Source organism: Pteropus alecto, unplaced genomic scaffold (assembly GCF_000325575.1).
Source record: "Pteropus alecto unplaced genomic scaffold, ASM32557v1 scaffold21, whole genome shotgun sequence".
Classification (NCBI taxonomy): domain Eukaryota; kingdom Metazoa; phylum Chordata; class Mammalia; order Chiroptera; family Pteropodidae; genus Pteropus; species Pteropus alecto.
Window position 1 is genome coordinate 20,671,912 of NW_006436282.1, and position 18,263 is coordinate 20,690,174.

Here is an 18,263-nt window from a genome sequence, read left to right on the forward strand (position 1 = left end):
GGGCTGGGATTTGCTCTGTGAAGCTACCTTGTCTCATACCCTTGTTTCATCTTCATATTTAAGCCAGGATGACCAAGGTTTGCTTGCCTGCTTCCTTCCTTCCTTCCTTTCTTCCTTTCTTCTTTTCTTTCCTTTTCTTTGAAAGAAAGAGTAACATTCAGTGACTGCCAATATCCATTTAGAAACCAGGAGACAACAATGTACTTTTCAAAAGGTTTCAAGTCAATGTAGACCAAAAAAAATGAATGCTATCTTTATATGTTTTAAATCTATGCTGGAAGTAATGAGACAATCTATTATCTTGTTAGTGTAGCACCTCATGTAATACCTTGAGATAGGACTTTCCAGGAACCTGAATTAATTTGTTGCAAAAGGAGTATCCAAAAGGGAGAATAAAAGTCACAAGAAACATAGAAAACTCCATTTAGTGCCTCACCCGACAGTGATTGTTAATGTATACCCCTGTCGTCATCTCATGCTTATATATATTTATTGAGCTCAAAGTAAGAAGTAAATGAAAACTAGAAATATTGGAGAGAAAACTCAGTTATACCAACTTTCTGCCTTTGAAAAGGGTTTAGAAAAGTAGAGGCAAATTCTGGCCCCATTTTTACCTTTTCCAGTGCAGTTTAATATAGGATAATAGGGCCAAGAAGGGCTCCTTTGATTCTGAAAATTGCTGAGCCCCTGCCCCGAGCTCCCAAAGTTCCCTTCCTGCTTACCCTGAATCTCTCTCTCCCTTTTCTTCCAACACCCTCTAATTCAAAAAGGATGAAATTCCTGCAGCAGAGTCTATCAAATGGTTTTCTTAGCTCGTAACTCAACCACCTACATAAAACACTGGAAAATCAGTTTAAAAAAATTCTAAGTGGGTGTAGTTCCCACTTTGGCATCTATATGGGGATCAGCCTGAATGGGTACACATCAGATAGCATGTATTTCTGGATAGGAATTGTTATCATTTGGGGAGATTGTTTTCATCTCGTGTTAAACTGTGAACAACAGTAATTATTTAATATCTTCTCGGCCCACGTCGCCATACTTTAACAACTTTCTCCCTCACTCGCATACAGGTACATGAACATACATACATACGTACATGCATACATACATACATGTGTGAGCATGCAATGCAGGGCCATCTCCTCATCTTTCCCGGATCAATTCTCTGTCTCCTCTTCTAGGATCCCTGCCCTGAAACCCCCAGGGTACTGTATCACTTGGGGGCGATTCTTCCATTACACCCTGCACTGACTCCCATGCCTTGTCTGTCTCCTTGAATAGATCACACACTTCTTAAGATTAGGGATGATCTTTCATTCACTGCAGACTTCCAGCACAGCTCCTGAAACATAGCAGGAGCTGAGTCAATGTTTAAAAAAATAAACTTAGAGAATCATTTCGGTTGTGTTTCTGTTGGATCAAATTTTGATGGAAGCCTCAAAAAGTAGATGGGACTGAAATTAGCCTTCCAAGGGCCCCCTGGTCCCTAACCCTTGTAGAAAGTGCTAGGAGTAAAACACAGTGGAGTTTTCTCTCAGATGATAAACTCCCTGCTTGATTTCAACTTTCTCCCCTAACCTATGTTTATCTCGAATGTCTTACTTATATCTATTTACTTGTGATAAAAATAGAAACTCGTAAAAGTGAATTTACCACAAAGGGATGGTACTTTTGACTGGTCCCTGAGTTCACAGATAAAGATGCCGCCCTACCCATGTGTGAATGGCCAGCTCGATATTCATTTTCTGAGTCATCTGACTTCTGAGTTTTTACGTTTTTAAGAGTATAATTAAGATAGGTTCCCAGGGCTTTAAAAAAAAAAAAGAAAAGTGAATAAAGCAGGCAGTCTATATGTTGAAACCCATATATGGAGATTTGTGGGCATCAGACCAAGTTGAGAGAAGCATTAAGAGCTATTCAAAACCTACTGAAATGTCAACATACTTTTGAAAAGGGTCCATTAGGGATGCAAATGTGTGGTTCCCTGATTATGATAAGCACTGGAAAGAAAACAGTGAAACCCATTAGGAGGTTTTGAGGACTTGGTTTTGAAGGGTGAGGAAAGCAAGTCTAGTTTCTGCTGAGGGCTGGGCTTCGTTTCTTTCCCTCGCCTTTCTCTGCATTCAGAACCAGCAGTGCTTATGATTTAAATGGCCCTAAAAATTCCTCCATTTTTGCATAAAGCCAATTAACTCATCCCTAAACGGGCCAAGTTTGAAACTCCATCCGTGTCAGATAAAATTCATTTTAATAATATTCACTCTCTGAATCTCAAGCTGTAAGTTGTTTGTGTAAAGGATCCGACATTAGAAGTTTCTTTCAAGCTTTTGATGTTTGGGTTTGTTCTTGCTGGGCGTTTTTCCTATAAAAGATTAATTGTAATTTAAAGTCTATAATTCTTACTATATAGTCTTCTAAAAATCAAGTCACACTAGGGGTACGTTTTTATTTAATAATCATTTGGGGCTTTTCTGTGAAAATAACTGATTCATCTAATCGAAGGACACCTTTAATTCCGGCTGTTTTGAGTTGTTCACACATGATATCAAATGCTATTCATGGTAATGGATAAATTGGAGCATAATTTTTGTGTAATCACTCTCAGTGTAAAAAAAAAGTAATTGATTTTTCCATTTTCCTTGATCTGGAAGGAATTGTATCAATTTCCAGGACGTCATAAAACAAAATATTTAAAATATGTTTCAAATAATAAAAAAAGAAATACTTAACTTAATAAAGATGTGGAATTCATTTATGAAGAAAAACACTGGCCGTGGACCAACAGGCCAAAGAGTTTGCCAGAAGTCTGCAGTAGACAGTTATTCTTGTATGTCCACTCTTGGCCCCATCACGCCTGAGCCCATTCCATATTAAGAAAATGAATTCTCTCAGCCATACTGGACTTTGAAAGCATTGATTTTGTTTACTTTGTTTTTGAGGAAAAAAAAAAAAAAACAGAAGATCTTTTTTCAGTTTTCTGCCTTATAAGGAAAGCAGTCCAAGGCACTTAAAGCTATTATTCTCCATGCCCTATTTTAACTAAAGAGGTTTGTTTGGCCTATAGATTTGATGCTTGGGAATGTTACATAAAAATTATGGTTTTGGACTTTTCTGGAGAGCTTCAGCAATTGAAACTATTGGCAAAAACGGAAACCATTTAACTATCATAAGAACAGTTGAATGCTTCGGCGTTAACCTAAGGCAAAAATTATAAGCCCTGGAATGAACATTTCCACTTGGCAATTTTGCTTTTGTGCTCATCAAGAGAAATAGCCTCAGGCTTCAGAGAGGCAGAAGGATCTATTACTTATAGCATATAGACAAATATGCTGGTATTCTCGTTGGCTTGGTTCTCTTCTAGAAACGTTTCCAGCTATGGTATGGTATTCTCCTTTCTCCTCCATGCAAATGTAGTAGAATATTCCAGAAAGTAAGCACAGGTTTTTTTTCCAATGGTCACAAGAAATCCAAATAACTTTACCTCTAACAGTCAAAGGATATATAGCCACTCTCATCAGGGAGGTACGAGTCTAACAATAGAGACTCATAAACAAATAGTCATACCTATAGACATTATTAGGCATAGCATAAAGAAAAGTACATCGAGCCACATGACCCTCGAAATTAGAGGCATCTTCTAACTTGGGGGTCAGAGAAAATTTTTAAAAAGTGCTATTACTGAGACTTAAAAGATGAATAAGAGGTGGTCAATGAAAGAGCAGATGGCTAGGCATTTCAAGCAAAGGCAATGACATGTATCGAGGCCCTGGGCTAGGAAGGAGCTTGGCCCCTTCTGGGAAGTGAATGAAAACCAGGTGGATGAAACATATTCAGTCAGGTGGGAAGCTGGTACTACAGACCTCGGAGAGGCAGAGCATTTAACGAATGATTTTATTAAACACTAAGGAAAGCCACGAAAGCTATGAGCAGTGAAATGTCATGATTAAATCGTTGGTTTGGAAAGATCGTTGGCTGCAATGCAGAGGCTGGAGATAGAAACTGTTGGAAGCACCAAGTGAGGGAAGATAGTGTTTTGGACTAGGATCTTGGTGGTGGGGATGGAGCCAAGTGAATGCGTTCCAGGTCTATTTTAGGGTAGAGTGGGTAGAACGTGGTGAATGATTGGAAGTAGAGGATGAGGGATGTCAAAACGAATGCCTGGATTCCACTAATTCACTCCCAGAAAACATATTTAAGTAAATATAGGACACTTAGTCATGGTATTAGTCAGAGTTCTCCAGAGGAAAAGAACCAATAAGACATGGATATCTATATAATTATATCTCTGTGTGTATCCATCTGTCTATCTATCTATCTATCTATCTATATCTATCTATCTATTCTATCTATCTATCTATCTATCTATCTATCTATCTATCTATCTATCTATCTATCTATCTATCTATCTACCTACCTACCTACCTACCTACCTACCTATCATCTATCATCTCATCTATCTATCTATCTATCTATCTAACTATCTATCTATCTATCTATCTACCTGTCTACCTATCATCTATCTATCTATCTACCTACCTACCTATCTATCTATGGTCTAGGGCAGGAGAGGACATACCTCAGCTCAATCAGCCAAGCCGAGGGAGAGGGAACTCTGTCGTCCTCGCCTCTTTGTTCTCGCAGGCTGGGTGCTGCCCATCCGCCGTGAGGGGGCCAGTCCACTCTCCTCGGTTCACCAAATCAGATGCTCGTCTACTCCAGAGACATCCTCGCAGACACACCTAGAAGTAATGTCTAACCAGATTTCTGGGCCTCCTGTGGCCCAGCCAAGTTGACACATAAAATTAACCAGCCCCGTCACCACAGACAGAACCCTCTCCAGTGCTCAGCGCAGGCACTTGGGGAATGTTCTCTTCGCCTTCCGCAGGTAGGATCAGGAGGCATTGACAGCTCAGGAGTGAAAATGTTTTTCCTGGCAACTCACAGGGTTGGAGGCTTTCTGTCATTCTCAGAATGCCCGGTCCCAGTGAAGCCGGTGGCATTCACCGAAATGATAGAACTGTTTATATGGGGACCTGGACCGTCTTTCCTGAAGGATGCTATTCTGTTTAATAGCAAATGACTAACTAGAGCACGAAAGAGTGAAACCTTCATTTCACGCTAATTAAAAGGATCACTGTTCAGACAGGAGAAGAAACTGCCCCTCTCCAACCCCTCTGGTCCCCTGGTTCCTGCCCTACTTCGCTAACTGTTACCTGCACTCAGGGCTCTTCAGAGCCTGCCTTTGTTCAGAGAAGGGGAATGTCCAAGAATGGCCAGTGACAAAGTACCCATTTGTGCCCAGCTTTGAGGAAACTCACAACCAATGTGCTCCTTTCCCCAAAAGAAATAGTTCTCCCCACTCCCTCCACTCCCACCACACAAGTCAGGTTACCCACTCTTGATTGCATCGAATCATATTAACTTTATGGTTGAAAAGATCTTTAGAATTCGTTGGCTCAGCCGCTTTATCTGACACACGAAGAAACAGAAACTATGAGGTCTCAGGACACAGCCCACGATCACCGGGCAAACCAGTGGTTGAGGCAGTGACGCCCCTGTGGGAGTATTCAAATTCAAAGCCATCTGGGGAAGGGCTCAGTTACTTCTCTGTATTTTTTCACCATCTCCAGATGAGCACATCCTGAGAAAGTACACTCCGGCCTTCTCTTCTGGTAAGCGACTGAGTTTCGGGGGCCCAAGGAGAAACCAAACTGTCATCGCAGACCAGTGAAGGGGTTTCTTCGGGACTAGTCAGCTGCTGTGAGCAAGCGTAGTGTGCGTGTCCCCTCAGTGTACTGACAGTCACTTTCCATTCTATTTCTACTAGGGACTTACTATCAATAGCTAAAATTGACATTTACTGTGACCATAACCCTACCACAAATTAAAATCAGACCCCAAGTCCCTCTGGGGAAGATGTTTATAAGTTGAAAGAAGACATCTGAAATGATACCAAATTACATTTTAAATCTGAAACCCCAAATACCACATTTGTTTGGGGAGTAGGACTAGGACTGTCTGGGGAATAATATGGGGAACCGAGTAAGTCACTCTCTTTGGCGTAATGCAAGGCCACCGGGGAAGGGAGTACGTTAGAAGAGAGGTTTTGTATATAAAACCCGATGTGGCTTTTCACTAATCACTTAAACCTAAACAAAATTTCCTTCAGAATGAACTTAAAGGAAAAATATGCCCTTTAAAACTTCATGCCTTTAAAGAACAGATGTAGATGTTCCAATTGTACTTATAAATACTTTGAGAAGGGGATCGAAAAAATATCATAATATATAACTATTAGTTATATATAACTAATATGTAACTAATAAAACAAGTCTATCAAAATGCAAATCCTGGCTTCCAAGGTTTGACTCAGCTAGTATAGACAAAGTGTGTTTAGGACAAGAAGTCTTTATATCACTTTTACCTTTCAGCACGTAGGGGTCTGTTGGTAGTGGATGTGTTTATGCACATAGTATGGCCACAATCTCAGTCTCAGAACCTCGTGGAAGAACCAGCTCAGTCCAAAGTAAGCTCTATTCAGTGGCTTTGCTTGTGTGTCCCGCCCACCAGTAGCTTTGAAAAGAGCAAAGCCTGGCTTAAAAGCCCTTTGAGATCCTTGGATGCAAAGTTCAAAGTAAATGCCAAGTACCATTATTATGAACTTTATTGCTATTATTTTATTAAGTGTTTCAGATTAATATCAATTTAGTTTCATGATAAGTGCTCCTGCAGAGTGGGAGAACTTGAAAAGCAGCTCAGAAAAGACTGCAGAAGGAGGACAGCAGGTTTCCTAGAAACTCTGTCCCTCCCCCAAGCCCCCTGGCTCAAGGCAGTTATAAGGCAAGTGTCCCCTCAGGATAGTATTTCAGATTATCATGGCCCCTAAAAGGAGGCCTGTCATGGATGCATCATGGGGTTACTGCTGCCAGGAAATAAGAGACCACGTCCAGGGAGACAACCTCGTTCAGTCATTCAGCAAACCCCTACGAGGTCCTTACTGCGTGCCAAGCTCAGGGGAGATTCTGGCACATGCTGTGAGACCACATAGCAGGGACAAGCCTGGCCCGGAGAAATCAGAGCGGGGTCCCCTGAGACGATGATACACCAGGAAACACCAGGGCTCTTAGTAACGAAAAAGACTCTCGGATCCCTCAGAGAGGCTGGACGTTTTGGGCCTTTTCCCTAAATCACTTCATCCTGAAATTTAGAACAATATAGCTTGACTTGGTATTTTGAAATGGCACTGCCAATCATTTTGATTTTCTAGAATAGATTAGTCATCTCAAGTAGAATAAGCATTAATCATCATCCAAGGGTCAGGCACACACAAAGTATTATCTCACATGTGATAATCACATCATCCTCATGCCAGACCTGCAAAGTGGGTATGAGAGCCCCGTTTTTGCCAATGAGAACACCGAAGTTAAATGACTCGCCCAGATCACACACTCGCGGGCTGCGGCAGAGCCTTGTAAGCGGCCCAGAGCGTACGCCTTATCAGCCTCACAAGGCTGCTTTATTCCGTTTCCGCGCTGAGGATGGCAGCCAGCGTTACCTCTATCGTTTCTGTCAACCACTCTGACTGGAATAAATGAAAATAATAGACCTAATTTAGGACTGTGAGAGGTCTGCCCGTTCCTCCTTCTCCTCCCTGGAAACCGCGCCAGATGGGGGCGAATCTATTTGTCAAGAGCCTAATAAGAGGAAATTCCAAAACCTCAGTGAGCTATTTAATTGTTTTACACTATTCGTTCTTGAGAGAGATTCTTTCTTCTAATTTGAATCCCATGTGCTGTTGTTTCATAATCGTTGTTATTCTGCTTCAGTTGGGTTTGATCGTGACTGGTCACTATTCTCAGAATATCGCGATTGAGAAACTTGATCATTATCATTGTTTCCCAGTCTTCTTCTTCCTTTTACTTTTCCACTTAGGTCTTCTCGTCTGGCCTTTGAGTATTTTTCTGCCCTCCTCTGGAGCCTTCTCTAAGTTCTCCATCCCATCTCCTCCCCCTTCTCCCCATGGCGTTCACCCCTTGCCTGACAAGGATTTCTTTAGGCTCTCGCACCCTGTCCTGTGGTTTTTGGTGATTTGATCATAGCCTTGGTTTGCAATTCTCTATTAATATATAACCTAGCAAGGAGTTTGCTGAGCCTTGGGGCCAGGCCTCTTTCCGGTGTTTCCTTAGAGAACAAGTTACCTTCTCAGCATTTCTGTTACTTTGTTTTTAAGAACAAAACCTGAGAAATTGGGCTTTTCGTAGCCTAAGGTTGCATAGTCCATGAATGTCATCACGGCTGCCTAAGCCACTCCTGCATCATTGACACATCTCTCTTCCTCCAGTATATTTGTGAAGCTAATCATTTCTAATGCCACCTCCTAAAGAGCTGAAATAATACTAGTGAGTGGCTGGGTGGAGAGGGCCATAAATTTGGTCTCCCAGGAGAGGTATTTGCAAACTGCCTAAGAGATTCTGCCTTGAGTTTCAAGAAGAGGTTAGCTAAAGGCATTAGCGAGGGTGACCTGGTGGGGCGCCTTCACCTAGTGGATGAGTAAAGGTTGCTTGGATGATCTGGGCATCCCGTGGCCCGGATTTGACACATGAGATTAACCATCTGAGGCACCACAGATAGAATTATCCATAGCGCTCGGCACAGGCACTTAAGGAATGTTATCTTAGCCTTCCGCAGGTAGGGTCGGGTGGCATTTACTACTCAGTTATAAGAATGTTTTTCCTGGCAACTCACTGATTTGGAGGATTTCTGTCATTCTCGGAATGCCCAGTACAGACGCAGTCCTAATGGGGCTGACGGCACCACGCTGAAAAGATAGAACTGCTTATTTGTGGACCCGAACTGCCTCTCCTACAGGGTGTTATTCTGTTTAATAATTCTAGAGCACAAAAGATTGAAACCTTCATTTCACGCTAATTAAAAGAATCATTGTTCATATTGGGGAAGAAACCGCCTCCTCTCCAGCCCCTCTTCAATTTTCCCTGAAGTCTTTTGCAGTTAGAGCTATCATATACCTGAAAAATTAAGCTGTATATTTGGAACATAGGTGTTGGGGAATTGTGTTGGGTGTGGCTTACACCACAAATTAACTTATTAAAATATGATAGCTGATAAACTGGAAGTCCAGGAGAAACCAAAATGAAATTGCTGACTTAGAGTTGGGGGATTTGTGCCTGCAAGTTCAGGAGTTCTGCCTCTACAAAAACATCCAGGCAAGTGTGTTAGTGAATGTTTTCATGAATTATTCATTTATGGTGAATGAATGCGAGCAGCAATCACATGTAAATGACAAGGCTCATAATCAGAGGGCTACTTATTTGTCCTTATGAAGCAAGGAGGAAGCTTATTAACAACTCACAAACAGGAAGAAATTTTACTTAGAGATATGTCTCTACTAAGAAATTTTTTTTCAGCCAACCAGATGTATATCATTTATTTGTGGCTGCATTCAAAATCATCTTTTATTTTATATCTTTTGATCTGCATTTACTTGCCTTTTCTAAAGGTAACTTTATGAATAATTGATGCAACTGAGAAGTTACTGGCTAATTGAAAAGCCATCTCTTCATGTCTTTATGTCTGACCTATAGCCAAAGCCTTTATAAAGAGCCTTTAGCTCTTTACAAGAAAAAAATATCAGATTTTGAAAACGGATTTTTTTCCCCAACGGTAGTATGCATCAGAAACCAGCCATCCGTGGCTTTTGTTAACTTAAATGGATCAGGCTGGCTGAATTCAGATTAATGGTACAGAAATCAGTCATTAAGAAAGAAAAAAAGAGATTGATTTAATGGTCTTAATAGAACGATCATAAATTCTCATCTCCCCTCCCATTACTGCTCTCTGTTTAAAACACTTGAAAGCACTAGGAAACATCTCCTCTGCCTGATTAGATGCAGCATACATGATATAAAACCCAGCAAAGGCTCCATCCACCAGGAAACAGCTCTGTTAGCGGTGTCACGTTTTATTATCACCATTGGCTCCCTTGCAGCCCGGCTTTTATTTAAAGAAAAAGAAGTTACATTTCCAAGATATCAGACACCACATCTATAAAATAAAGCCGTCAGTAGTAGTAGAAACTATATTTTGAAAGAGGCCCAAAGTTATCTTGTGTGGTAAATTAAATTTCCGACACCCCTGGTGATAATGATTCCAAAAGTGTTCTTGTCAGTATCGATCAGTCTGTGTAAACCAGAAACGAGATGTTTAGTTGACCGTGGTGTGGGTGTAACTGGTACCTCTAAGCCCAGAGCTCCGACATTATAAAGTGCAACCTTATTGCAGGGCAGGCATCCAATTTTTAAAACATTATATAGATTGGAGACAGATGAGCGGTCCTGAATTATTCTTGGCCTTTTCTTATGAAACTCCTAAAACGTAATTTCAAATGGAAATTAATTTAATTGATGCAAAAACAAATGGGTCTAGAAATCATCTGAAAGCTTGAGTTTAATCTAAGGGGAAATGCTAAAAAGTACAGATTACCTTGGAAGTAAACCATTTATGCTTTTCAAGAACAGAAATGGGTGATGTTAGACTGTTAGGATAATTTGGAGTTTAACTTATGCCTTGTAAATCAATTACCTTCTCATTAATTAGCAAAGATAATTTATTAAACACTGTTCTTGCAATATCCACTGCTAGTAGAAGCGATCCTTGATATCTATGTTTTCGTTAATTCAAGAACCATTTATTAAACAGCTACTAGATATCATGCGCTTTCTTATGTGTTAGAAGTACCTGCATTGATAAGCAAGGCAGACACCATCTTACAAAGTTTAGTGTCTAGTTGGGAGCAGAGACATTTTAAAAAATCACTCAAAATCACTGAATAATTGTAATTAGGAAAGCTGAGATGGTAAACTCCAAGAGACCACAAAACACATCTATTTTGTTTATCATCATATTGTCACCAATTATAAATTTATAACTGAATCATTATGCAGATGACCTAACTCGTTTCCCACTCGAAATGAGTGTCCAGAGCCTGACAAGTATTAGGTGCTTCATTGATTTTCGATTGATTTATTGATTCACCGATTGCGTAAATGGTGATATATTCTACTAGGGAAAAGTGCTGCATGCAGTAAGGTCACTCCCTCCCCCCGCAAAAAAAGGCCCTAACCTGGTGTCGTTGCCCGGAGAAGGTCGTGAGAATTACTTATGTCGAAGGCTCTGTGGCTGGAAGGAAGATGCTGCTTTCATGAGCTGAGGAAACAGTGAGGGGCCAGATGTCGTAAGGCCGTAGAGCCATGTCAAGTTCTATCACAAGGTGATGGGCTAACCGGTATCACGGATGCGCTGGAGCATTTGCAGTTTTTCACTGCCTGTTTTCTAGCTTTATAGGACAGGGTGGGGCCTGCGGGACAGGGCAAAGGATAGGATACAGATGTAAAGGCAAAATTCTCTTCCTGGACATCCAAAAGCCTCTTTTATCACCAAGGAAAAGGGGTTGGGGACAGTTCTCACAGGGAGATTCCAGATCTTTAGCAGAGGTCCTCCCTTGAGCCTAAGAAAGCTTGGAAAGGGAAAATACATATTTTAGTTGAATTCTGCTGATATTTTGGTGCCTTTTCTCAGGCTAACTATTTCTACTTCTTTGTCTTAAATTGCTCATTCGTAAAAAGGGGAAATATTATATTTGCCATCCGACTTCAGGAATTTGGCAGTGAGACTGTGCAGAGCATGAGCTCATTCAAAAAAAGATACGGGTAATATGATGTCTTTTAAAATATGGGCCAGATAGCTTTCTTGTTTTCCCAATTATTACTTCCGTTGGATTTTTGTCATTGTTTTCAGGAAAAACAAGATACTGAGAACTGATCTCTGGGGAACTAGTTTGGTTATATTTTGAAGAAATATTTTCAAGGATCCTTTCTGAGAAATAATGTGAAGTCATTTTGAAATTCTGTAAACTTGTGGGGGAGAAGAGACTATTTGACTCTGTGGAAGAGTTTAGGATTTTAAAGTTGATGATAGGTTTTTAAAGAAATATCTTATATATGCAGGGAGGTTGGAGTATTTTAACATTTGTTAGATTGCAGTTCTTTAATTAAAGCTAAGGATTGTTGTCCTTTAAGATCTTAGCCTTGAGGCGCAGTTTTTTTGTTTGAAGTTCAGTGATTAATCTTCTGTTTGATCAGTGTTTCAGAATAATAATAACAATAATAATAATAATAACAACAACAACAACATCAACAAATTTGAGTCTATTTAATATATTTAATATGTGGTAACTCACTTAATGCCATGAGGTAAATACCTCTATCATCTGATTTTACAGTTGAGGAAACTGAGGCACAGAGAGGCCAAGCAACTTGCCAAGGTCACACAGCTAGTAAGTGGCAGAGCTGGGATTCCTCCCTCGGCAGACCACGTTCTTTGCTACGCTATTTTACAATGTAATTATGACCCATGGAAGAAATGAGCTCTATCGTATTTACATTTCACATCCTACTCGATTATCCTGACAAGTCGCTTTCTTTCAAAAGATAGGAATTTTTAAATTTCGCTCAGGAGGAGGATGAGTAAATAAGCATTTCTCATTACTAACTGCCTTCTCCTAAGATTGCAGAGCCTGAATTGCCCTCTTTAGCTCTTCGGTCTCCCTATCCCAGGCAGAAACTAATTTCCCAGGTTAGGCCACAACACCTCACATAAGGAGGTGCAAAGGAAACACGCATTTCTTTTCATAAGCAGATGCAAAGATAGTGGGCAATAAGCTTTCTCTAGTCTGTGTGTGAAATGATGCTATATTTAAGTGAGACAGAAGTGTGGGCCCCATGGAATGTATCGAGTCCTTTTTTTCACAACTCCTCTCACTTTTTAGGGATGTCTTCTATTTGAGATTTATTCGTGTTTCCCATGTAGTCTTAACATTACGAACTGAGTGCTGTACTGGCTCGATTTTGTTTAATATAGACCCTGACCATGTACTATGAGCCAGGTGCTGGGTAAAGCACTGTGGATGTGTCAGCGAGCAAGGAAGAATACCCTTGTCCTAATAGAACAGGTAGTCTCGCTGAGTTAAGAACATCTCATTTTCATTTCGAGGCCTAGAATCTGAATTTTAGAGTTTCAAGAGATTTCCCAATGGCCTATAGTCTGATCCATTCGTTAGACAGATGATGAAGTGGAGAGCGCAAAAGTTAAGGATGTTTCTTCCCCAGAGTCAGAAACTCTAAAACCAAAGCCATCCGGGTCTCCTGCTCCCTCCTCTTTCCATTCTCTTGCTTTGAAGAGTTTTTTTGTTTGTTTGTTTGTTTGTTTAAATTTTGTCCCCCACCAAGTCTTTTTGTTGTTATTTTTTTTTTTTTTCTTAGATGTCTATTATCTGATGTGGGTACTAACGTTGATCTTCGAATTTTCTAACCTCATTTTTTTTCAACGTTTGCTTCTTCCCTCTGCCTGACTATGTACCTGGCAGACCTGTCTGTCCTGAGAGTTTAATAGACAATCCTGGGATGTCTTGGATCTTATGAAGACTAGGGAAGGAGAACAGTCTGCAGTAACCCTCCTGAGACCTTCCAAAAAAAAGCAATGGCCTATAGCTCCTTAAAGATAGTGGGGCTTGTCCAGGGGCAAGGAAAATCAGAAGACACAGCCCTTGCTTTTCAGACACCCCCTAGACTGGAAAACATCCTTTGGGAGGAAAAAGGAGGACATGAAATCGCTTGCTGTGATACCTAGCATTCTGTTAAGGACAGTGAAAACACAGTCTGTCATCCTTGACATTTTAATTGAAAGAAAAGCTTACATAGATTTCAGCCATAAGCAGTATGTTTATACAAGTGTATAAAGAGGAATAATCTGTCAAGTTGGGAAACTCTTAAAGCTACGGGACTCAGTTTAGTAATTGAACAATCCAACATGAGCTCACACATCTTACCTTGTTCCATGCCTCAATAATTTTTAGTAGAAATACTTTACCTAGAGGCATATGGTTATTAAAAAGAAGGCTCGCCTTGCTCAAAGTCTGGAATTATTAGCTCATGGCAACAAGCCTGCACTGGAGAAAACTGTTGGCTCTTTGTTTTCACAACTTTACTGCAATTTGCCATCTTATTTTCAGAGTCTAACTGATGTTTGGGATTTTTTTTTTCTTTTTAAAAGAAGAAAACATAATTTCACATGGATGAGTGACTTCTCATGTTAGCAGATTGAAGAATTTTACTTCATTGGAAAGTCCAAGGAGCAGTGTGACTGTCAAAGGAAATGGTCTGTGAATTTATTTTAGTATCAAAAATCAGTTATGGGAGCTGTCAAGGTGTGATAGGCGAAACTCTCTGTTGCAAGTTGGGTACAAGTCCTGCTTCTTTTCATGACCCATCTGATCTCGGGCAAATTTAAAGGTTTCTGGATTCAGCTTACTCCTGAGTAAAATGAGAATAATATACCCCGCTTACCACATTGCACTGTTTTAAGTCACATGAAGGTGAAAAATGTAAAGCAGTTCATAAATGCAGCATGAAAAGTTTTTATGCAAGTGCAAGGTATTAAGTAATAATTCTATATACACAAGGGGAATTAGACAATTAATGCAATTATTCTGATACCACTCTTTCTTCAAGGATCTGACTATTCTAGACAAATGATTATTTCCTGGGCCAAACTACATAATTACTTCTTTCTAGTCTTTTGTATACTCAGTGATGAATAGAGATAGATTGGTTTTTTTTCTTTCAGTTTTTGTAATTTTAAAAGCCAAAGCAATCAGCCTAGAAAACTCTATTAGTTTTGTAGGTGAGGTTGAAGAAATTATTTATAGAACCTGTGTAAAACAATAATTCAAAATTACTCAGAATCCAAACATACATGGTTTTCTAACCAGTTTTCCTTCCAAGTATACATTGCTAATTAATCTGATCGGCATTATTAGGTAATTGTTATTATAATCCCAAGGGAACCCAGTACTGTGAAAGGCTGTCTTAATTAATGAGAGAATACTTGATATTTTAAAATCTAGTAGACTTATGCATGTGTGAAAGTAACTGACCTAATAGGAACATTAAATTAAATGAAACATGTATTCTTCAGCAGGGAGTTTTCCATAGTCATGGGAAGAATGAAAACTCATTTTAAATTTAATTACTTTTATATCTCCATTTGCATCACCATTAAGTTGTTTAATTGGTTTCTTTTTTTAAAAAAAAGAATCCATCGATAAAAACTGATAACCAGATTTTTATTTTTATTAAGATGGCATGTTGAAAACAAAATATAAATGATGATAATATGTTGCCCTTTGTTCATGAAAATGATATCGCCGATCAACATAATAAAAAGAAATCTTAGTTGTTTTTCCTATAACAGATTTTGCTTGTCCCTAACTGTCCATAATGGAAGTACTTCCCTGGATGTCTAGGGGAACAGACATATGGCAGGAAGCTGTATGTATGTTTGTAATGTATGTATAGACGTATGTGTCTATATGTATGTGTGTATATAGATGTGTGCCTCTATACGTATGTATGCAGGTATAGATGTGTGTAGACACATCTATCTATGTATCTATGTGGATAGATAGATATATAGATGAAAGGGTGAATGGGTAGATGAATGATTAGCTATCCATAGGGATCCTCTCAATGAATCTTTCTCATTATGAAACTGAGGCGTTTAGATGATTAATCTGGTACTTAGAGGAACTGAGCATCATTAAACATCATATACTTTTATACACAGCTACTTTCGGTAAGTGTCCCAAATGAAACATTAAGACTAGAGAATATAAAAAAATGTTGTCTGGTGAGTGAGCCATGTGGTGAGATACCTCTCCGATGCGAGGTATCTACCTCTGAATGAGATGAGACTTTAAGATTCAATGAAGTTACAAACTACTATAGAATTTTGGAGCAATTGCAACAAGGAGTTTCCTAGAACTATAAAAGCTGAAGGGCTTTCACAGGCCCTACTAATCCTTACTGTTAATCCATACTCCAGAGGTCCCCAGGGCACATGTCAAGAAATAACATGTCAAGAAATACTTCATCTGCTTTGTGGAAAACACTCATTCCATTGTTACCAGCTCCTTACATTAGCCTATGCAACCACTCATACGCACATTCTATTAAAAAAAAAAAAAACTGGCTGTAATTTTGTACATCTATATAAACTCTGTGGAAAGCCTTTATTTTCTTTTATGTTTTCATATATACAACTTCCTAAGTATTGACGAATTTATGACTGATCTTTCTCTGATGTGTGTGATTCTGGTAGCTAGCTAGATTTCCAAAGGAGCTGTCAGGCGAAAGGTGGGAAACTTACTCTTCTCTGGAATTAGAACAGCATTGTGAAAGAACGTGTCGGCCTCTTCCGCCCATTTCAGTCTCCCACTTGCCCATGAATCACCCAGGGGAGGCAAAAGAGTTCCAAAGAAGAGGCGGCTCGTGCTGCTGAGATAGGGCCCCGGTGTCTTTCCCTGAAGCACAAGGAGGCGTTGGCCTACACAGAACTGCTCTGTCTGCAACCATCACCCAGCACTTAACATGAGGAGGTTTTGGTTTTTTTTTAATGTTAGAAAATGCATTATTTTGGAAGCACTAATTTCTATCACGGCATTCAGGATTAGATAGTTTATCATACAAATTCAGGAGTCCCGAGGCGTGTTTGTTTGTTTTGTTTTATTTGCTTGTTGTTAAGTCTTTAACTTAATGGTTTGACATTTATATAGCTCCCCAGAGCAAAAGCATCAGGAGGTTGAGAATTTAGCCAAGGAGGTCACTTGTTTGCCATTTTTAATAAACACGAATCACTCCCTTTTCCCCTCAGCCCCTCATTCCTTGGCTCATTAAATCAATTGAAGGCCCTTAAAATTTTTTTTTCTGGCAAATTGAAGCAAAAGCTCAAACCGTGTACTCCCCCAAGGAACGCATACTGACCCAAGTCCTGCAGGTCAGGCCAAGACCAGTTTCTGTCCGACAGCCTAACACCTTAAGTCATTACGAATGAGGGACTGGAAAGGGGGCTGCGCACCGGGCTCGCTGGAGAAAGACCCACTACGAGGCCGTGAGCCCAATCCGGCTGCTTTCGTTTGTGTGCTGGCTTTGGTTCTCCTCCACTCACAGTGGAGAACAGAGAAAAAGTCGAAATAGATTTCTGTTGAGTTTGTGAATGAAGTTGGCCCTGCAGATCCAGAATAGTGAAAGCGTACCCAGAGCAAAGCCTGGAGGGCTTCCAGGCAGAGGTGTAGGGGAGTGAGGATAAAGCACATGTGTACAGATCTCGGGCTTTAAGATCCTCCAGAGGGCAGAGACTTCCCGGTAAACACAGGATTCCGCCACCGAGTCTCTTTCCTAAATCGTGGGGGTTGTAGGAGGTTCACCAGCTTGTTGTCTGTTGGACATCAGTTAGATAACAGAGGTCAGGAAATGAAGTGGCATTTGATGTATTAGCTAGGAAGCAGCAAAGGAAGCCAGGCTTGCGTTTTATTTGTTATTATTTCCCTAATATCCTCAATTACATGGTTCCCATCAGAGGATCTGCTCTGTTGGCCTGCAATGGTGGTGTCCTGGCTGGTTTTGGACACAGGGAAACAGACAGTGAATCCCCTGCCCACGGAATCAGGAATCATATTTTCTTTTTCCTTTTTTTTTCCCCCCAGGCCTGTCCCAGGCTCTCTATCTTCTCTGCTACATCTCCACAACAGACAGAGACAGCCCATGCCAGCCTCCATGCCCGGGACCCTGCCCAACCCTACAATGCCAGGATCTTCCGCCGTCTTGATGCCAGTAAGTGCTTCTCACTTCCGCTGGGTCTTGCCCCATTTGAACGAGTAAAGGAAAAGCTGACTGGGAAGAAAATGGCTTCTTCTGGATGGAGAGTTGAGCTGTGTGCCAATTGGCTGTGAGTGCCTAGTTGTCCGTCCCTAGGCATCTTGCTGGCTTTCCTGTCCTTCAGTAATTCCCTTGTGAGGTGTGAGCCCATCTTCCTACTTGCGACGAGTAAATTTGCCACGTCCAGGGAATGGAATTTGTTAGGAACACAGAGTTTTATGACCATTCCAAAGTCTACAGTTTGGGCTATTTACAGAGTGTCCTTAAATTGACAGTGAGCGATCTAGCCAGGACTCACAGTAATAATAATAACAATAACAATGGCACCTAATAGCTCTAACGTGTATTCGTGTGCCAATCTCAGGGACAAAGATAGGACACTTGGGGCCCAGACAAAAGGTGTGTGGCACCGGTTCCCACCGCATTACTTCACCGTCCGACTTGACCTCCTGTCGAAGCTTCGAAATGGAA

At 40.5% G+C, this 18,263-nt stretch overlaps 1 protein-coding gene across 5 annotated transcripts in view; it reads left to right on the top strand.

Annotated features, from left to right (window-relative positions):
- The window catches only part of CREB5 (cAMP responsive element binding protein 5), a 380,590-nt gene that overhangs the window by 265,604 nt on the left and 96,723 nt on the right, over positions 1–18,263 (top strand). For all 5 annotated transcript variants that reach the window (XM_015589514.2, XM_015589515.2, XM_015589516.2 and 2 more), the window contains one exon: positions 17,621–17,747. In XM_015589514.2, coding sequence (XP_015445000.1) covers positions 17,621–17,747 — 127 coding nt within the window. The remainder of the gene's footprint in view (positions 1–17,620; positions 17,748–18,263) is intronic.